At 40.1% G+C, this 18,540-nt stretch overlaps 1 protein-coding gene across 7 annotated transcripts in view; it reads left to right on the top strand.

Moving 5' to 3' along the window:
* The window catches only part of DCLK1 (doublecortin like kinase 1), a 212,467-nt gene that overhangs the window by 121,010 nt on the left and 72,917 nt on the right, over window positions 1-18,540 (top strand). For 5 of the 7 annotated variants that reach the window (XM_072134414.1, XM_072134413.1, XM_072134418.1 and 2 more), the window contains exon 6: window positions 6,731-6,825. In XM_072134414.1, coding sequence (XP_071990515.1) covers window positions 6,731-6,825 — 95 coding nt within the window. Of the gene's footprint in view, window positions 1-5,584; window positions 5,745-6,730; window positions 6,826-18,540 lie in introns of those variants that run through there. The other 2 variants (XM_072134419.1, XM_072134420.1) reach the window with 1 other exon arrangement.

Here is an 18,540-nt window from a genome sequence, read left to right as displayed (position 1 = left end):
CTGACGAACTTGAGTTGGGATTTTGGTGTTGGGGATTTCTTATTGGTCCCATACTGTCTATTAACCCTTTACAGAAGCATCACTTTGCCTTGCCATGTTTTTTTTTTATCTTTATAAAGTGTACTGTGATATATCTATGAACATTATTCATGTGCTTTGATATTATGTGCACTGTTTTTGTTATACTAGACATTCCTGTTTTGTTGTAAGATCAGTGGGTGATATTTTGGGGCTCTGGTGTTATAAGGTGTGACTGGTAAAATTGAGCTTCATTTCCTACCCCTCCGTCCCCTGTGGATCACTGACGGGATTTGAACTCACGACCCTGAGCATGGCAGGCGAGACGTTGCAGGATGCATTTGTCTTCTGTATTGTTACATCATTGTGTACATTATTCATGTGCTGTGACATCAAAGCCTGTGGCCGCATTACAGTACAGGCATATTGATTGTTAGAGAAGGAGACTGCCTGCATGGGAGATGGGAATATTTGCAGGTTTGTTGTATCTTATTTCAATAGCAGCCTGGACTGTTATCATAATTAAGTAATTTTCATGTAATGATGCTAATTTCTTACATGTCTCCGAAGGCGATAATGATGGCTGTCATTACTTTTGTAATTAGAGAGTTGGAGAGTGATTGGTCACTATAGTGATGCTCACAGTCCTTTCTCTTATGTTCTTCTATTTTCTTCCAAGAAAAGGCTGAATGTATTATACAGCACAGTGATGGCAAACCTTTTAGACACCAAGTGCCCAAAATACAACTGAAACCCTCGTATGTTTCACAAAGTGCCAATGCGTCAATTTACCATAAGCAGTAACTTATTACTCCCCTCTCTGTCACAGGTTTGTATAGGCACCTGAGGACACCAATACAGTAGAATGAAGGAGAAGACGTTTGGATTATCATTATAGCTTCCTTGTAGGGTCCTGGCCTGCCTGGGACTGCAAGAGGCCTTGAGTCCTGTATGGTGAACTCTGTGCTCTGAGGGCTCTGAGTGTCACCATTGGTACACCTGCTATAGGTTCGCCATCACTTATATAGCACATGATTCTTAAAAGGAAGTTTCCAACTCTACTGGCTCACAGGAAAAACGAGGCATAACTTAGCAATATCTTAGTAATATCTAGTATCTCTGGTGGTCTACGCTGGTGAAGGGGTGAATATTTATGTGTCTGGTGGTCTATTTTGATAAAGGAGTCAGTATACCTGTGCTGTTCTAGACCAGTGGTGGTGAACCTATGGCACAAGTGCCATAGGTGGCACTCAGAGTCCTCTGTGGGCACCCAGGCCATCACCCCAGGGCAAAGTTTGCCTGACAGGACTGAAAGAATCTTTCCGCAGTCCCAGGCAACTCAAGATATGCTGCTCTCAGAGCTATTTTAAAGCAACATATCCTTGGCTGCTTGGGACTGCAGGAATATCTTTGGAGGTCATCCTGCTGGCCCCATGTTTCTACCTATACAGAGGGACCCTGGAGGGAATATACAATGTGGTCCAAATTTGCCCTCCTTTCAACTGTATTGGTGTCCTCAAGAGGCCGATACGATTGAAATTTGTGATACAGCAGGTAGCAATGATGTGCTGCTTAAAATGCTGTGTTGGCACTTTGCAATAAATAAGTGGGTTTTGATTGTAGTTTGGGCATCTGGTCTCTAAAAGGTTTGCCATCACTGTTCTAGACTGATGAATGAATCAATATTTATACCTTTGGAGGTATGGGCAGATGGTCTGTGGTGGTCTAGGCTGTTGAAGGAATCTATATTTAGATTCTGAGTGGTCTACTATGCCAATGCTATTTTGTACAGTAGAACAATAATTAATGTCCAGCCCACCCCAATTCCCAGATGCACGAAAGAGTTTTGGACACAAAATAGAAAAAAACCTATATTTAATTTAATTATATCAATTGCCGCTAAGTTTTCTTAGACTGAAAATAGAAAATGACCTTAAGGTGGTCCAGCAGAGGAGGTGGTCATCTCCCACATCCTGGCAGAAGAAGTCCGCCCGACTCATGGGTCAGCTTTGTCAGACCAATCTTAGCGGTGTGCAAAAGCCCCCCCAGATGAAGATATCTTCATCACATGTACGAGAGATGTATATCACCCAACAAAAATGATTATTCAGGCAACATAATGACCGTATCCAACACATAAATGGGCATAGATTTATAACCTCAGATACGACCCTCTCATCCACACCAAACAGTCCACAGGTACAAACATTTGTAGGTACCAGGGTTCCTAAGACAAGTGCAGCTCCTTTGGAAAGGCTACAAATATCCAATACAGCAATCTTCTGTATAATGTAGGAAATCTTACAGTGAATGTGATCTCACACTATGATTTTGGTATTTCTCCTTTAAGCAGCTGAAAGCCAGAGCATATTGAACTGTGCATTACATTTCATGTAGAAGTAGGGCAGTGCTTGATGCAAAGGCTTTTAAGTAAAAGTGGAGTAATGGGATTTGCCTATAGCAACCTGTCATTGATTTCCATACTTTTTTTTTCATACTTTTTAATCTTCACTATATAAATGGGATTACTTGCTTCTCTACGCTGGATCACTCATAGATTTTCATTCAGCAAAGCCTCCACATCTCTACGGATAATGCTATATTAAATGCCAAATGCTGATTTATCTAGATATAAAACCTTCTCATCACAGATATCAGTGGAGGCTTCAATGACCGCATTGCCAAATCAGAGGAGGCCAGGATAATGTAAACCGCAACTGCCATTCACTTCATTAGGTCCCATAGACATGGTGTATTCATATTCCTATAACTTTATGATACATGTGGGTCTAATCTTAGACCCCCTTACTGATCCTGGAAAACAAGGGGTTAGGTTTTGCATCCTTGTTACAATCTTTCAGCAATCTTTCTACAGAAGGAGATGAAAAGCTGAATTATAGCTACTGCATATTCTCAGGTTCCGTGGAGTGCACAAAATAATACAATATTCTAGCAACATGAGATGTCAGTATCCCTTTAATTGTGTTATGGGCATGCTCTGCTCTCCTTGCTTCTTAACGTCTTATTAATTTCTTTGTTACTTGACAATGTACTTGTAAGTTATTTCCCCAGTTCCAAAGATTGTTATTAATCTTATGTTATCAGATGTTTGGCTGGGTAGATAGATGTAGGTGTAATGAAGAATAGATACATAGGAGGAATAGGAAATAAGCCATCACTCCAGGTCCAATGTAGAATGAAGGTGAGACATTGGGGCACATTTACTTACCCGGTCTAGTCGCGATCCAGCGGCGCGTTCTCTGCTCTGGATTCGGGTCCGGCCGGGATTTATGAATGTAGTTCTTCCGCCGCAGCGCTGCTGCGCTGAAAGTCATCTCATCGCGCCGGAATGCACCACCTCGGACCAGGTGAAGGTAAGCGCTCCCCAAGCGACACTTTTTCGGTTTTTAAATGCGGCGGTTTTTCCGAATACGTCGGGTTTTCGTTCGGCCACGCCCCCCGATTTCCGTCGCGCACATGCCGGCGCCGATGCGCCACAATCCGATCGCGTGCGCCACAATCCCGGGGCAATTCAGGTACAATCGGCGCAAATCGGAAATATTCGGGTAACACGTCGGGAAAACGCGCATCGGGCCCTTAGTAAATGACCCCCATTATTTCACGAGTGGCAGCAATATTTTGGTGTGTGCTATACAACGGTGGAAACTCTGAAATATTGCCACTCATACAATAAAATATCACCTTAAAGGGGTTGGCCACTTTACCTCATGTTTTTTGTAATGTGTGTGCAAGTGTGGGGAGCAGGATATAAAGGAATCACTGTTTTCTACTTAATTAATTGCCTGTCGGAGTGCTGTTTTTTCCCTAATTGAAAACAATTATATAAATAAAGACAGATACAGGAATGATAGCTGTACAGATAGATAGATAGATAGACAGACAAAAGGAAAGTCCAGAGCAGCACTAGAGGATTGGCCGTATACATCCAGGAAATAGGCAGCACTCTCTCTTCATGCTTGAAAATGGTGGAATAAAAAGATCACCTTTTGCTTCACTATATTCTGCAGTGCTGCCTCTTCTTTGGATAGATAGACAGATACAAACATGAAAAAGAGAGAAGTACTACATAAAACCATGTAACTTAGGTGCAAGCCCACAGCCCAAGCAGGTTTCATCCAACAAATAAATGAACATTTTGGCTCCTCCACACACCTCTTTGCTAGCTAAAACATCATAAACACATAAAATAAAAGCACCCCTGCCTTATGCATCTCAATCCTTTCAGTGTTGCCATATTTTCTATTGATAGAGATAGATAGATAGATAGATAGATAGATAGATAGATAGATAGATAGATAGATAGAAATTGGAAAAAGCGAGCAGCACTCCAGGGGTAGAATTCAAAAGTTGGTGATCTTTATTGAGGCAAGTGGCAACGTTTTGGTGTTGGACACCTTTTTCAAGCCGAAAACGTTGCCACTTGCCTCAATAAAGATCATTAACTTTTGAATTCTACCCCTGGAGTGCTGCTCGCTTTTTCCAATATGTATCTGCGTAAGGACAAAGCCAGGACCTTGGGGGGCTTTGCACCCCCCTCCTTAGGGGTTCCACAAAGCTGTGCGGACTTGAACTCTACTTTTTGTAGATAGATAGATAAAAAACTAAAAAAAAAAGGCAGCACTCCAGTAGTGTTTCAAGGTGACATAAGAGGTGGTTTTAATCTATAGTGGCGTTTCGGCATTCCAACACTGAAGCAAGCCTTTGTCAAGTTTTCTGTATGTCTATGAAGTTTACCACACTTTGTTGGCTGGCACCCATTTCAACAGAGGCTTATGGTTGATTGCAGTGCTGCTTTGGACTATAGATAGATAGATAGATAGATAGATAGATAGATGAATATTTACATTCATAGAATAATTACAGAAATATAGATAAATAGAAAAGCAGCTGGATATCATGATAGATAGATAATAGACATATACGATAGATAGATATATTGATGCATAAATAGAATAATGGATGAGGGATAGATAGAGGTAGATAGATGGATAGATAGTTACATGGATAATTGAATGAATGCATAAACACCTAGACAGGTGATACATAAATTGATACATGGATGAATGTTCAGATAAAGGTATTAAAAAGTTAGATGCATATCGTAATTGATGGGAAACTAATTGATCGATAGATAGACAAGTAGATGAATTTTGGTACATTTCAATAGATAGCAGCATATCCCTATGGCATGTATGATGTAACTCCTCTGTGACTGGCATGTTGTGTGTGACAGCAGTGAGGAGCAGCTCTGCACTTTATTGATTTTATTCGCAAGTCATCTCTGGAGATTAAGGATTATTGTTTTTTTCAGTTTCCAGATTAGTCATTTGATATTTTGTCCTGGGTAAAGAGACCCATAATGATTCACCCCTCTAGCTTTAGGGGGTAAGGTGTGAGTAGGCTAGAGACAGGGGTAAGGGGGCTATTTTCCAAATCTTTTAGTTAGCAATATTCGGCTTAACCACTACTTTTGATGTAGCCCTAAGACTGCACCTGCACCTCCCACTGCTGCTGGGAAGACGTCAGGCTTACGCATTATAAGCATCTGCTTGTGAATCCTGCAGCTCAGTGTCCTATCCACTGCTCGCTGCTACCGCTTCAGGAACTACACAGCAGCGTTGGCTTCCCATTCATTTAGCCATTTCTATTTTTTTATACAAACTTTCTAATCACATACACCTTACTCATGTTAGAGCTTATAGAAGGTAAGTCCCTCTGAATTGACTCTCTAAAAGTACAAGAAACTGCTGCGTCTATGTCTGGTTATTAGAGTTTGAAGTATAATAGTGATTTTATTATTATGCTAATGTATGTGTATTACTGTCTCTAGCATACATCTGCTGTGTATGTGTGTATATATCAGCTGTGTGTATACAGTATATTATGCAGTAACAATATAAGTCCTTAACAACCAATTGCTGTGTATCATTCAGTTCAATTTTACTTTTCAAAAATTTTCTGTATTCTATTTTTTTATTATCTGAGACAATAGGATGCATTATAGCATGTATTATATGAGGCAATAGGATGCATTATAGCATGTATTATATGAGGCAATAGGATGCATTATAGGATGTATTATCTGAGGCAATAGGGTGTTTTTTATATCATGCAAAAGTGTATATACTGTACATATGTGTCTTTATATGTATACTTACAAAGATAGTTATTATACTATATATGCTATATATATACTATAAATTCTAGAAAAATTTTACTAATAATAAAAAAAAATTTAAAACTTTATAACAGATAAATGATAAAATTATTGCTTATTACTGTACATTGCTAATGTAATATATACAGTGGATATTGGTGGTGATATACTGACTGCAGCACAGTGTTGGAGGTTTAGTAACACTTCTTTATAGCCGGTTAGTGATGGTACCATGGAGTTTAGAGGTTCTGTGAGGTTCTGTGATGTAGAGCTGGTACCTGCTGGACATAAATCATCCTGATGCAAGTGTAACGCACCGTCGGCTGTGTATGTGGATTGGTATTCTCTTCGTTACACTGTTGCTGTGCAGGGGCTGCAGTCATGAATGAAATGACGTACAAATGGTTGTTTCTTATAAGGGAAAGTGCAATGAGCTGACAGTGATACATTATAGGTAGATTCGGTGCAGACAAGGTCACAGATCATTTTTAGATCATTTTTAATTAACTTCTTCCCTTCGTTTTCTTCTCTTAGTCAATGGTACCCCAGGGAGCCAGCTGTCCACTCCTCGCTCGGGGAAATCACCAAGCCCATCACCGACCAGCCCGGGCAGTCTGCGGAGACAGAGGGTACAGTTTTTCATTTCTTATCTATTATTGCTGCCAAAATATTCAGTGCACTTTTGCCTCGCTTCCTGTTGTCACGCCTGTTGTCGCCTGTCAATCAAAAATGTGCTGTGCCTGGGGGACTGTATGCAGTGTGTATATCTATATCTATCTTACAAATATATCATAATACGGTAAGTTATAGCCATTGCTTTCTGGTTTTGGACTTTGGACTCCTATTAAAGGAGGTCTCTATTAAACTTTCCATAAGAGGAAATTTGTAAAATCACAGTAAAAGATATCGCAAAGTTGATCCCATTTAATGATAATTTGGCACATCTTTTCTATCCGAGTGAAATTGAAATCTAAAAATTTGTTAAAACCATCCGTTCTTGGTACAACATAATAAAATATCTCTCATCCCAGGTGTAATGTAAAGCTGCTGGGCCCTAGAAAATTATAGTTATAATACTCGTCTCTTCATATTGGGAACAGAAACATTACGTCTCTTAGGACCCAAAAAGAAAAATAATTCCGTCTTATCCGCAGTCAGCATGTTATAGAGCAGGAGGAGCTGAGCAGATTGTATATTGTGTCCTATCTACAGGAAGCATGTGATAGAGCAGGATTTGCTGAGCACATTGGACATAGTGTCCTATGTGCAGATAGCATGAGGAGTTTAGCATATGTATATGTATAATCTCCATAGCTCTACATGCTATATAAAATGCTGCCTGCATATAGGACACTGTGTAAAATCTGCTCAGCTTCTTCTGCTCTATAACATACTGCCCGCATATAGGACACTGTACAATCTGCTTAGCTCCTCCTGCTCTATTACATTATTTAGCAGTTAAGACACCATGCACAATCAGCTCAGCTCTTCCTGCTCTATAACATGCTGCTTGTATATAGTACATTGTGTACGATCTGTTTATCACCTCTTGCTTTATGATATTCAGCATGCAGATGTTATCAGTAGTCGATTATAATATAGTCGGTGTGGCTGGTAGCCCTGGGCCCACGTCATCTAGGGGGCCTACGGCCACCCAGACCACCCACCAAAACTTTCACCCATTAATTCCCCATATATGTTCCTGCTGTCAATACACATGTACACAAGAGCCATTTCATGTTTGCCTTTTTACAAAGGTCCTGAAACAGTTTGAAAGCAGACAGAAAGGACACATCCTCCAATCCCCAAGAATGTTGATTCTAGCACCATACATAGAAGGTGAATTCCCAACCTGTAGGGGTATCATATTCATACAGGCCAGGGCCGATGGCAGGCTTACTCCGCCCCTGGATATTACACTATGAACAATCTGCTCAGCCACTCTTGCTCTATAACAGTGTTGGCGAACCTATGGCACTGGGGTGGCACTCAGACCCCTCTCTATGGGCACCTTATCCATCACATCAGCGCAGAATTCGCCAGACAGGACTCAAGGTCTCTGGCAGTCCAGGACTCTAGAAGGAAGCTACAATGATAATCCAAACTTCTTCTCCTTCTTTCTACTATATTGTGTCCTCGGGTGCCTTTTCAATTTAAACCTGTGACAGAGCAGGTAGTAATAAGTTATTGCTTAAATTGTCGCATTGCCACTTTGCGAAAAATATGTGAGTTTTGGTTGTAGTTTGGGCACTCGGTGTCTAAAAGGTTTGCCATCACTGCTCTATAACATTCCTGACCCATAGGGGCTATAATATTCATATTCATTCTTAATCCGCCCCTGGATATTACACTATGTACAATCTGCTCAGCCACTCCTGCTCTATAACGTTCAGCATACACTGTGTGCATTCTACTCAGCTACTCTTGCTGTATAACAGGTTGTATGAACATAAGACGCTGTACAATCTACTCAGCTCCTCCTGCTCTGTATCATGTTGTTAGCAGCGAAGCCACTATGAACAGTTTGTTCCACCTAAGACACTTAAGTTTCTTCTTCTCTATATCATGCTGCCTAGAGACTTTAAATGACAATTTGTGCGAATGTAGCCTTACGATATGTCATATTATTGTTAGAAAGATCAGATTGTGAAATTTATGATCCCATCGCATGTGTCCTGAACTAAAGACCTCTATGGAGCAATCAATGACATTGAGGACTGCTTGGGGAGCCTGGCACAATCACTGACTGCATCTGAAGAGACATTTTGTTCTTCACTCAGCGGTGGTTGGACATGACAGACTTTACTAATATGGTGTCCCCACTTGTATCTCTGATCGGATGACATAATGGAATTCATCTTTAAAGGAAACCTACCACTGCTAATGGTAGGTATTAGCTGTAAACAGGGTGAGCTGGTGCCGGAGCTTACCTTTGCTAGTGTTTTAAACCGCTATATCGCGGTTTAAACACATTTTGATGAACAGAACCGAAGCAGCTTCCATAGGAAGTGCCGGAGGCGTCACGCGCGCACGGCCGCGCGCAGCGCCAAAGCTACCTCGGGTCTGGTCATCAAAATGTGTTTAAACCGCGATACAGCGGTTTAAAACACTAGCAAAGGTAAGCTCCGGCACCAGCTCACCCTGAACTGGTGCCCGGTGTTTACATCTAATACCTACCATCAGAAGTGGTAGGTTTCCTTTAAATGCAATCTATTGTGAAAACCATGCATGGATAAACCAGGGACACTTACTCATAGATCCAGGGACCGTGACTGTGGTAATCTTCTTATATTTGTTATCTATGGCCTCCTTTCTTCTAAAATCGACTTTAATAATTGTTCTAGTGAAGCTGAAGGGCTACTGGGGCAGTTCCCAGAGCCCCTCCGTGCTGCAGCTTCACATCCTTTTTTATTGTCTCCCCCTCTGCTCCTTTAGCACTACCCCCTGTCTGATGTAATCTCACTGCAGAACTCAAAGTGTTCCTGCACACTATAACAGCATGTGAAGCTACCGCATGGAGGGGCTCTGGGAACCGCCCCAGTAACCCTTCAGGTTCATTAGCATAGTTTTAAAAGTTTATGTTAGAAGAAATCTATAGATAACAAATATAATAAGATCACCACAGTCACGGTGCCTGGATCTATCAAGCTTGATTTTGATGGTAGATTTCCTTTAAGGTGAATCTACAGAAAGATCTGGGAATTTGGGGCACATTATACAATGTAGAGGTCTGATCTGGAATACAGTAGAGTCTTCACTTTCAATAAAAGTGAAATTAATCCAACAAATGCGTTGATCTAAGTAGATTCTGCATTTGAAGAGTATTATTCTGTTATCTCTGATCTCTATGACCATAGCAGCGGAAAAGACTATTGGCTATTGCAATATGGTAACAAAACCCCTGCCAGGCTGTAGTTCATATCACAACCACAAAGTGGCGACACATAGACATGTGTAAGATATCACTTTATGACAGTGTATGGCAAAATAATGTTCACTTGAACAACTGGTCATCTGACGTATGTGGATAAAAAATATAAGGAATGTTTTTAATGAATAGGGTTACATACCTTTTGTGTTTTGGATCCACTCCTACATTTGCAAGTGTGAATAAGGTCTTATATTGAGTCATGGTTATCTCTACACTACTTTTACCTGAGGCTGAAACAAGTACTGAAGTACACAGAAGATCTCTGGTTGGAATAAACTTGGGGGAGGGATATTGATCCTAAACAAGCAATGTGCATATGGCATTTATATGAAAAGGATATATATTAGCTGCCAGCAAATCTGAGGAACTCAACCTTGGAAGCATATTTTTTATTATTTTCAAATTGAATGGTAATAGTAGAAATATTTTCAATATAATTCCTGCCAATTTCACTAAACTTTATCAAGGGAAGTACAATACCCTAATTTGGTTGTCCATATAGTGGGTACCATGGAAAAGTTTGTGTAAAGCTGCCAAAAGAGGCAGGACACGTGACCTGCTGGAAGCACGACTCTGGACTTCCTTCGCCCAACCAACAACTGCGATGGCAGTGGTTATGATGGAGGGGGGGAGGTGCATACAGTAATGGCTGTACTACCCCCGCCATTCCCGGAAGGCAATAGGACATGGGACATCACAGGAAGTCCTGAATCCTTCTGTTGACACGTCACAGTCCTGGTGGCATTACACAAACTCCAGAGTTAGGACTTTATGGGTGACCCTGTTAGGGTCTTGTACTTACCCTGCTAATGTTTAGTGATAGTGTCCAACTCCTTTAATTAAATCAGCTAATGGATTAGACTATCTATGGACTGCATGTAAAGCAATAATTCATTAGACACTTGATGATTTTACACAAATGCTTAATTAAGGAAGAAAGGAGGGGAAAAAGACGGGGACGGGAACAGTGTTATTTCATAAAGTATAAATAAAGTTTTTTTATTATCCTCTACACTATGTGTTTATGCGGTTTAGTTCAAAAGTATAGCCACACTATAAACGGAGCATTGATTGGTTTAAAGGACATTACCACCAGGATGAAGGATTGTAAACCAAGCACACTGACATACTGGTGTGTTCTCCCTTTGGCAGGATTTGCTCATCTTTGAGCTTATCATGCCCTTGTTTTTTTAAGAATAAAAGGCTTTAATAATTATGCAATTAGTCTGAGGGCTCCAGACTCCATTAACCCCTTCCAGACATTTGACGTAATAGTACTGCATCGCGGGAGGTGCGTTCCCGCAAAATGCAGTACTATTACGTCATGCTTCTGGCACCGGCTCCTGAACGGAGCCGGCGCCAGAAGCTGCAGGTGTCAGCTATATATTATAGCCGACACCTGCCTCTAACACCCGCGATCGGAGATTTCTCCGATAGCGGGTGTTAACCCCTGACACGCCGCGGTCGCGCTGACCGCGGCGTGCAAGGGGCATTTCAGAAGAATCGGACCCCCCCGCGGCGCTTACCGGGGGGGTCCGCTGCTCCGATCGCAGCCCCGGGACTGCCGGTGCCCGGGGCTGCGCGATCCTCCTGCCGGGAGCCGGGTCCTGCCTTCTGACAGGACCCGGCTGTAACACACTTAGCATGCGCAGTGTTAGATTACACAGTGTAATACATCTGTATTACACTGTGTAATGTGAAGAAGAGCTTGAACAAGTGATCAGTGGATCACTTGTTCAAGCTAACCTGTAAAAGTTAATAAAAATGTTAAAAACACTACATAAAATAATTTTTTAATAAAAATAATTAATTAAATAAAGTTAGAGTCCCCTAAACACAAATATTCCCTATACACATGCAATAAAGTGAAAAAAACACAAAATCGCCAAAAACCCCCACATATTTGGTATCGCCGCGTCCGTAACAATCCGTACAATAACTCAGAAACATTATTGGACCCGCTCGGTGAACGCCGTAAAAACAAAACCCGAAAAACACGCCAAAAATTTACATTTTTCATAAAATCTCTACACAAAAATGTTCTAAAAAGTGATCAAAAAAAGTTATGTGCGCAAAAATGGTACCACTGAAAAGAACAACTCAACACGTAAAAAATAAGCCCTAAACTAGCTCTGTCAACCAAAAAATATTAAAGTTACGTCTCCGAAAAGATGGCGATGCAAAAACAAATGAGATTTCCTCTATATTAGTTTTTATCCAGTAAAATTGTAAAAATAAATGAAAAACTATATAAATGAGGTATCACCGTAATCGTAGTGACCTATAGAATGAAGATAATATAATATTTTTAGTGTATGGTGTACGACCCCCAAAAAATACGAAAAGAAAGTAAACCAAAATTGACAATTTTCTTTTCACCCATACATTCAAGAGTTAATAAAATCTCATCAATAAGCTAATGACCCACTAAAATGAAGTATTTGTAAAGTGCATCTCATGTCGCAGAAAATAAGCCCTTATATGTCCAAATTGCCAAAAAAATAAAGATTGTATAGCCAATAAAAATTGACAATGCATAATCTGCTCTGAATGGCGCAGCTTCCCTTCGATGCCCTGGCGTGTGCCCATACAGCAGGTTACCACCACATATGGGGTATTATTATACACAGAAGAGATTGGGTATCAAATTTTGTGGAGCGTTTTGGTATTTTATCCACTGAGAATTTGTACATTTTTTGAAAAACATATTAATTTAGCCAAAAAAATTTTACTTTCAAAATTGCATCCGATTTTGTTTTAATCCCTGTAAAACAATTAAAGGGTTAACAAACTTCATAAAAGTTGTTTCACGTACGTTGAGGGGCGTAGTTTCTATAATGGGGTAATTTATGGGGTTTACTTTTATTTAGGTCTCTCAAAGTGATTTGAAACCTGAGCAGGTCCCTCAATAGCAGGATTTTGCGTTTTTTATGAAAATGTGAAAAAACGCACCTAATGTTCAAAGCCCCATAACAGCTTACAAAAATAAGAGTATGCATAAAAAACCATGTCCACATAAATTAGACATTTAGTGAATGTTAGTTATTAAGTTTTTTTGCGGTTATGACTATGTATGGAAAAAGAACATTTTGAAGTTCAAAAATCAAAAATTTTTCCAAATTTTCACCAAATATCTGATTTTCTCATAAATAAATGCAAAACATACCACCAAAATTTTTCAAATAACCTGAAGTACGATGTGTCACGAGAAAACAATTTTAAAATCACTTGGATATGTTAAAGCGTTCCGAAGTTATAACCACTTATAGTGACACAGGGCAGATTTGAAAAAATGGGCCGTGTCAGGAAGGTGAAAAGTGGCTTCAGCGTTAAGGGGTTAAAACCTTTGGACCCTGGAACCCCTCAGGCTCATTTGGATAATTCTAAATGCCTTTTTTTTTTAAAAACAAAAATCAAGGAATAAGAATCTAAAAGAAGAGCAGATCCTGTCAGAGGGGGCACACACCAGTATGTCAGTGTACTTGGTTTACAATGCTTCATCCCGGTGGAAGATCTTCTTTAAAGCCATTCATAAGGTGTCCCCCCATACGCCCCAACATGTCCTTTTCAGTTAGATGCCAGACACAGTATATAGACGCAAGTCTGGATCTCGGAGCTGTGTAATGGGAGCTTTTAGTACTCAACAGTTTTACTTGTTATTTTCTCTTTGAATGTGTCTTTCTCATGACAAAAGCACTTTGTGCATTAGCCAGTACAAAAACATAGGCTCTCTTTAACAATATGCTGCTTTCACTGAAGCCTTATGTGAAAAGAGATCCTGACACTGTAAGAGAAGACTTGCCGGTACATGAACATTATGTTTTGGGACCTTTTGCCACTAAATCAATAGACATTTTTAAAAAGTTTGTCTTTTTTTTTTTTAGAAAAAGTAGAATGGAATAAAACTCCCATTTAAACCCTTTATTAAAAGCCTATGTATCTCATCATACAATATACATTTATCTGATAGTTCCTGACACAGGAAAGCTTTTAAGTATTTGCTTTTGGGTTATGAAGGAGAATGGAAATGTTTTTTATTGAAAAAAAACATTCCACCACCCTTCCATAATAATTCAGTGTGTGACACCATTTTTCACTATATACATACATATACTCATGGGCTGGCAACCAAATAATTATAGTGTAAGAAAAGAATTCCCTTTCCATTGTTTTTCCTCCCAGAAATGATGAGTTTATTTTAGTACAATTACCATTGAGACGGATGATAGGAGTATAATTCAAGGCAGTAATTACTAAATAATTAGACAGTGACATTCAAAAATCTCTTTTCCTACAATTAGTGTTTGGCAACCAATAAATTATGGTCGTTTCTTCATTGCTTTACTTTTCTTTCTCATGTCCCGAATGTCATTCTTATTATTGTACACTAATAGCTCTGCTGCTGGAAACAGTCTATAGGTTTGTGAAAAGAAACTGTCCATACGTTTGACTTATGCAGTGATGCAGTGAAAGGTTTTCTGTGACCGGACACATTAGACGAACATAATCTCAACACGTAAAGGAGTTTGGGTAGTCCTGACTTTCCAATGATGTGGGATGTGGTGGGAATAACTTTGTTTTTATTGGGTTAACACCATACCTAGGTCAGATGAGAAAATCATTGTATGGTACAGAAGATGTCAACTGAACATGCATTTGTTAATAAAGTTTTTTTTGTACATTTTAGCATTGAAAATTTGGCTTTTGACATTGAAACTGGAGTAAAATTTCAGGATCATCTTTTCTATTCCAATCTTGATAACCCCCTGGTGCAGGGTTCCCCTAGTGTTTTATGAGAAAGTTTAGGCCTCGGCATGAATTAGGAGCATGATCTCGGCATGAATTAGGAGCATGATTTCTCAACCACCAGTTGACTTTTGTAGGGTGCTGAGGTCAATTATTAAGAGCTTTCACAGCAGTTTTCTCGCATAAATGGTATTTAATTTGACAGATAATTTTTCACCACCATTGCCTCAGCACTTTTTTTTGGAAATGGTGAAAACCTGATAGAGATAAAGAGAAGAACTTGTGGCCAATAAGGTACTTATACATGCCCTGCATGGGTGCAACAAAATCATCTAATATTGGATAAAGTGCTATCCTCACATTATAAATTGTTCATAGTCCAATATAGATTCAGGTCTGGAGGGAACAGGTAGAGACTGCACTCCACAAGACTTACATAGCAGCGTCCCAATTTTGCTTGTATAGTTCCAGGAACTAGACCACAAAAGGGAAGGATTTATGTAATCCATTGCACAAAATGGGAGCTTGGGGAAATTTTCGGTCAGTGCTCATTTGTTTGGATTTTAATTAATAAAATGGTCGCTAACAGTAAATGATAGTGGTGAAGGGAAATTGGAAAAAAAGGACCATGTTAGGATACAAAAATAAGAGGAGATAGCAGAGATAAGAACATTTAATTTAGAAGGATACTATTCTGGGGAAGTAAGATTTGGGACCATTCTGGAGACAAGATTCAGAGAGACTAAATATGTTGTGGTCATCTTCCACTATGAAATGAAAAGGGATGGGTCTCCACGATGGTAACAAAAAGTTGTCTATGTGGGATGGGATGACTGTGTTGTGGTTAATATATTGATGTGATGCAAAGTATATAATACATGATTCTGGTCTCTTCCATCACAACTCGTATGTTTTTGTGAAATACCAGTTTATTGGTGCCAATTTGGGGATCCGCTCAATGGGGATCATTTATCTTATTTCTCCCCTTCTCTGCACTCATTTTGCGCCTGTTGTGAGTCTATTTTTTGTACCTAATTTGCCTTTGTTATTTTAGCTCTTTGTTAAATGCAGGGTTTTTTTTGGGCCTTATTAGGTGCAAATTTGAAAAAAGGTGCAATTTGTCGTGCAAATCGTACCATTGCTTTTCTTAAGCATAGTCAGGCCTGGCGTGTTATTGCACAATTATTTGCACCCATATAGGTGCAATAGTATAAAAAATCAGGCGCAGACTTCTGTAAAGAGGCTCAATGTAATGACAAATAGGATGCAACAACACACAATGGTTACATGGCGAACTGATGCGTAACATTCCAAAAAAGCATAAAATAGTTTCCAAATTGGTCATTAGGCCCTATTGTACAGTGCCACACAAATCCCATATACCTAGGCCTGTACTAACATCATTAGCAGCCCCTTATCTTTCCAGTATAAGAAATAAATGGTCTAGATATCATAGCATAGGATCTTAAAGTGTAAATTAGTGTATGAGTAAATACCTCAAACGAAAAACACGGAACAGATGGTGACTATGTAGAAGCATAATGCAGCTAGCCAAGTGCCTGTCCGTAGGGGCCAAATCTAAATGTAATCAACCATTTGTGAATGTGTATTCCAAGGTAAAGTAGTATGTTAATACTTGATTTTTTTGTGTAACATACATAGTGAATGTGTTCTTCTATACATCTTATATGTCTTATACACAAAAGGTCACAATCTGTTATGTGACTTATATCAGTGTAAAGAGGGGAGCTAACAACAAAGATCAAAATAGTGTCTTTTTCCCCTCATTCACACCTTTTTATGACATTTTGAACAAATTTCCACTTTCTTCCTATTTAAGGGGGAAGTACTGCATAGGTACTGGGTAAAATGATCCCCTAGACCAGGGGTAGGGAACCTACGGCTCGGGAGCCAGATATGGCTCTTTTGTTGGCTGCATCTGGCTCTCAGACAGATCTTTAGACTGATCACTGGACACAGGCAGCGATGTTACCTCTGCCTATGTCCTTTGTACGACCCAGGTCTACTGGCGGTCATGTGCTGTGGCTACCCATCTACTGGGAGGCATGTGGTGGGTGTCAAGATTTGGAGTAGTGTACCCCCTGGACCACCACGAATGATGATGATGTAAGCAGACACCTAGGACCGGAATCTAAGTGGCACCCGGTCTTCACCAGAGCGCGCCGCAAAGCAGGATGGTCTTGCTGCAGCATGGTACCACCAGGTCATTCCAGAGGCACCACTTCTCCACGGTGGCAGCCAAGGGTGAGGTACAGGATCAAGACGTAGATCGCAGGGGCACCTGTGACACTGGGACCAGCTATCTACTTGGGTCATGTGCATATTGTACGGCTCTTATGGAATAACATTTTAAAATATGTGGCGTTCATGGCTCTCTCAGCCAAAAAGGTTCCTGACCCCTGCCCTAGAAGGTGCTGTACATAAGCAAGTGTGCTTGGATATTCACCATGAAACATTTTAAAGGATATCTACCATTTGTTTTTATGCATTGTCAAGCAAACATAACTTGAGAATGCTGTATCTACACTGATGCAGAAGCATATCTTGTTTAATCCCTGAATCTCTGAAAATTCAGGACCTTGGGAAAGCTGAGTGCCTACATAAACACATTACACACAGAGCATCCGGAACTGTCCAGACAGGACTAATCAACCTGAATTGGATGACTCATATTTAGCAGATAGTGCAGCGATTGATTATTTCTGCCTGTCAGCAACAACACAGTGATGACGTATTCTCGGCTTATGCTGCACAGGACAAGGCTGGATCAGGGCATTATTAGGGTGAGGAGAAGCACCGGGTCAGCCACAGGAGGCAAAAGAGCCTCATTATCATAATTCTATAATTGTTTTTTCAGTAAAACCACTCAGTTCAGGGGTTAGATGAGATATGTGTCTGCATCAGTGTAGCTACAGCATTCTCAAGGTATGTTCGGTTCGTAATGCATAAAACCATATGGTAGATGTACTTTAATTGTCCAACTGCTCCTGCCTTGCAAAAATTAGGCTAAAGTGTTTTGATAGAGCACGTCGGGACACCAGCTCCACCTCCCCTATCATCTAGGAGTCATGTATCTGAAGGGGAAGGATGAGAGGAGGTGCAGGGCGGGAACCAGATCCCTGAGGTGCTCTGCTAACACCCACTAAAGCACTTCATAAAAACAAAGGTATATGTGGTATGTGTTGGCATAACCCTATATAAGATAGCAGTTCAGGTAGGTTATCTTGGTCACAGATTCCCTTTGATGGTGCTTGATAATATGAATGATAATGGACCATTGTTCCTCTGGAATTTACCATGTACAATGGAACTATTGTACTATCCTCAATAATATTACCATTAGGATATCAGACAAACGTTAAATTGTCCCGTTAATGTGCATTGCACCCATTTTTCTCGGAGACTAAATTACATGTGCCGCAGCCTTTTGCATCGTTATCTGACTATTCTTTAAAAATAAATCTACTGAAAATGATGTGTAACAGATATCATGCTTTTCGCGTAGTTGCCTAGCAACTGGTGCCAGTATGGAAAATCTGTTCCCTCTATTAATGCATGCCCCAATTTTGAGGATTTTTTTTTTCTCTTCAATGTAAGGGTTATTTTTTCCTCCTCTATACGGAAGGTCGGCTTTGCCAGCCCATTT

Source organism: Engystomops pustulosus, chromosome 2, assembly GCF_040894005.1.
Source record: "Engystomops pustulosus chromosome 2, aEngPut4.maternal, whole genome shotgun sequence".
Lineage (NCBI taxonomy): Eukaryota > Metazoa > Chordata > Amphibia > Anura > Leptodactylidae > Engystomops > Engystomops pustulosus.
The sequence above is the reverse complement of the archived record's forward strand: the minus strand, read 5'-3'. Positions and strand labels throughout refer to the sequence as shown.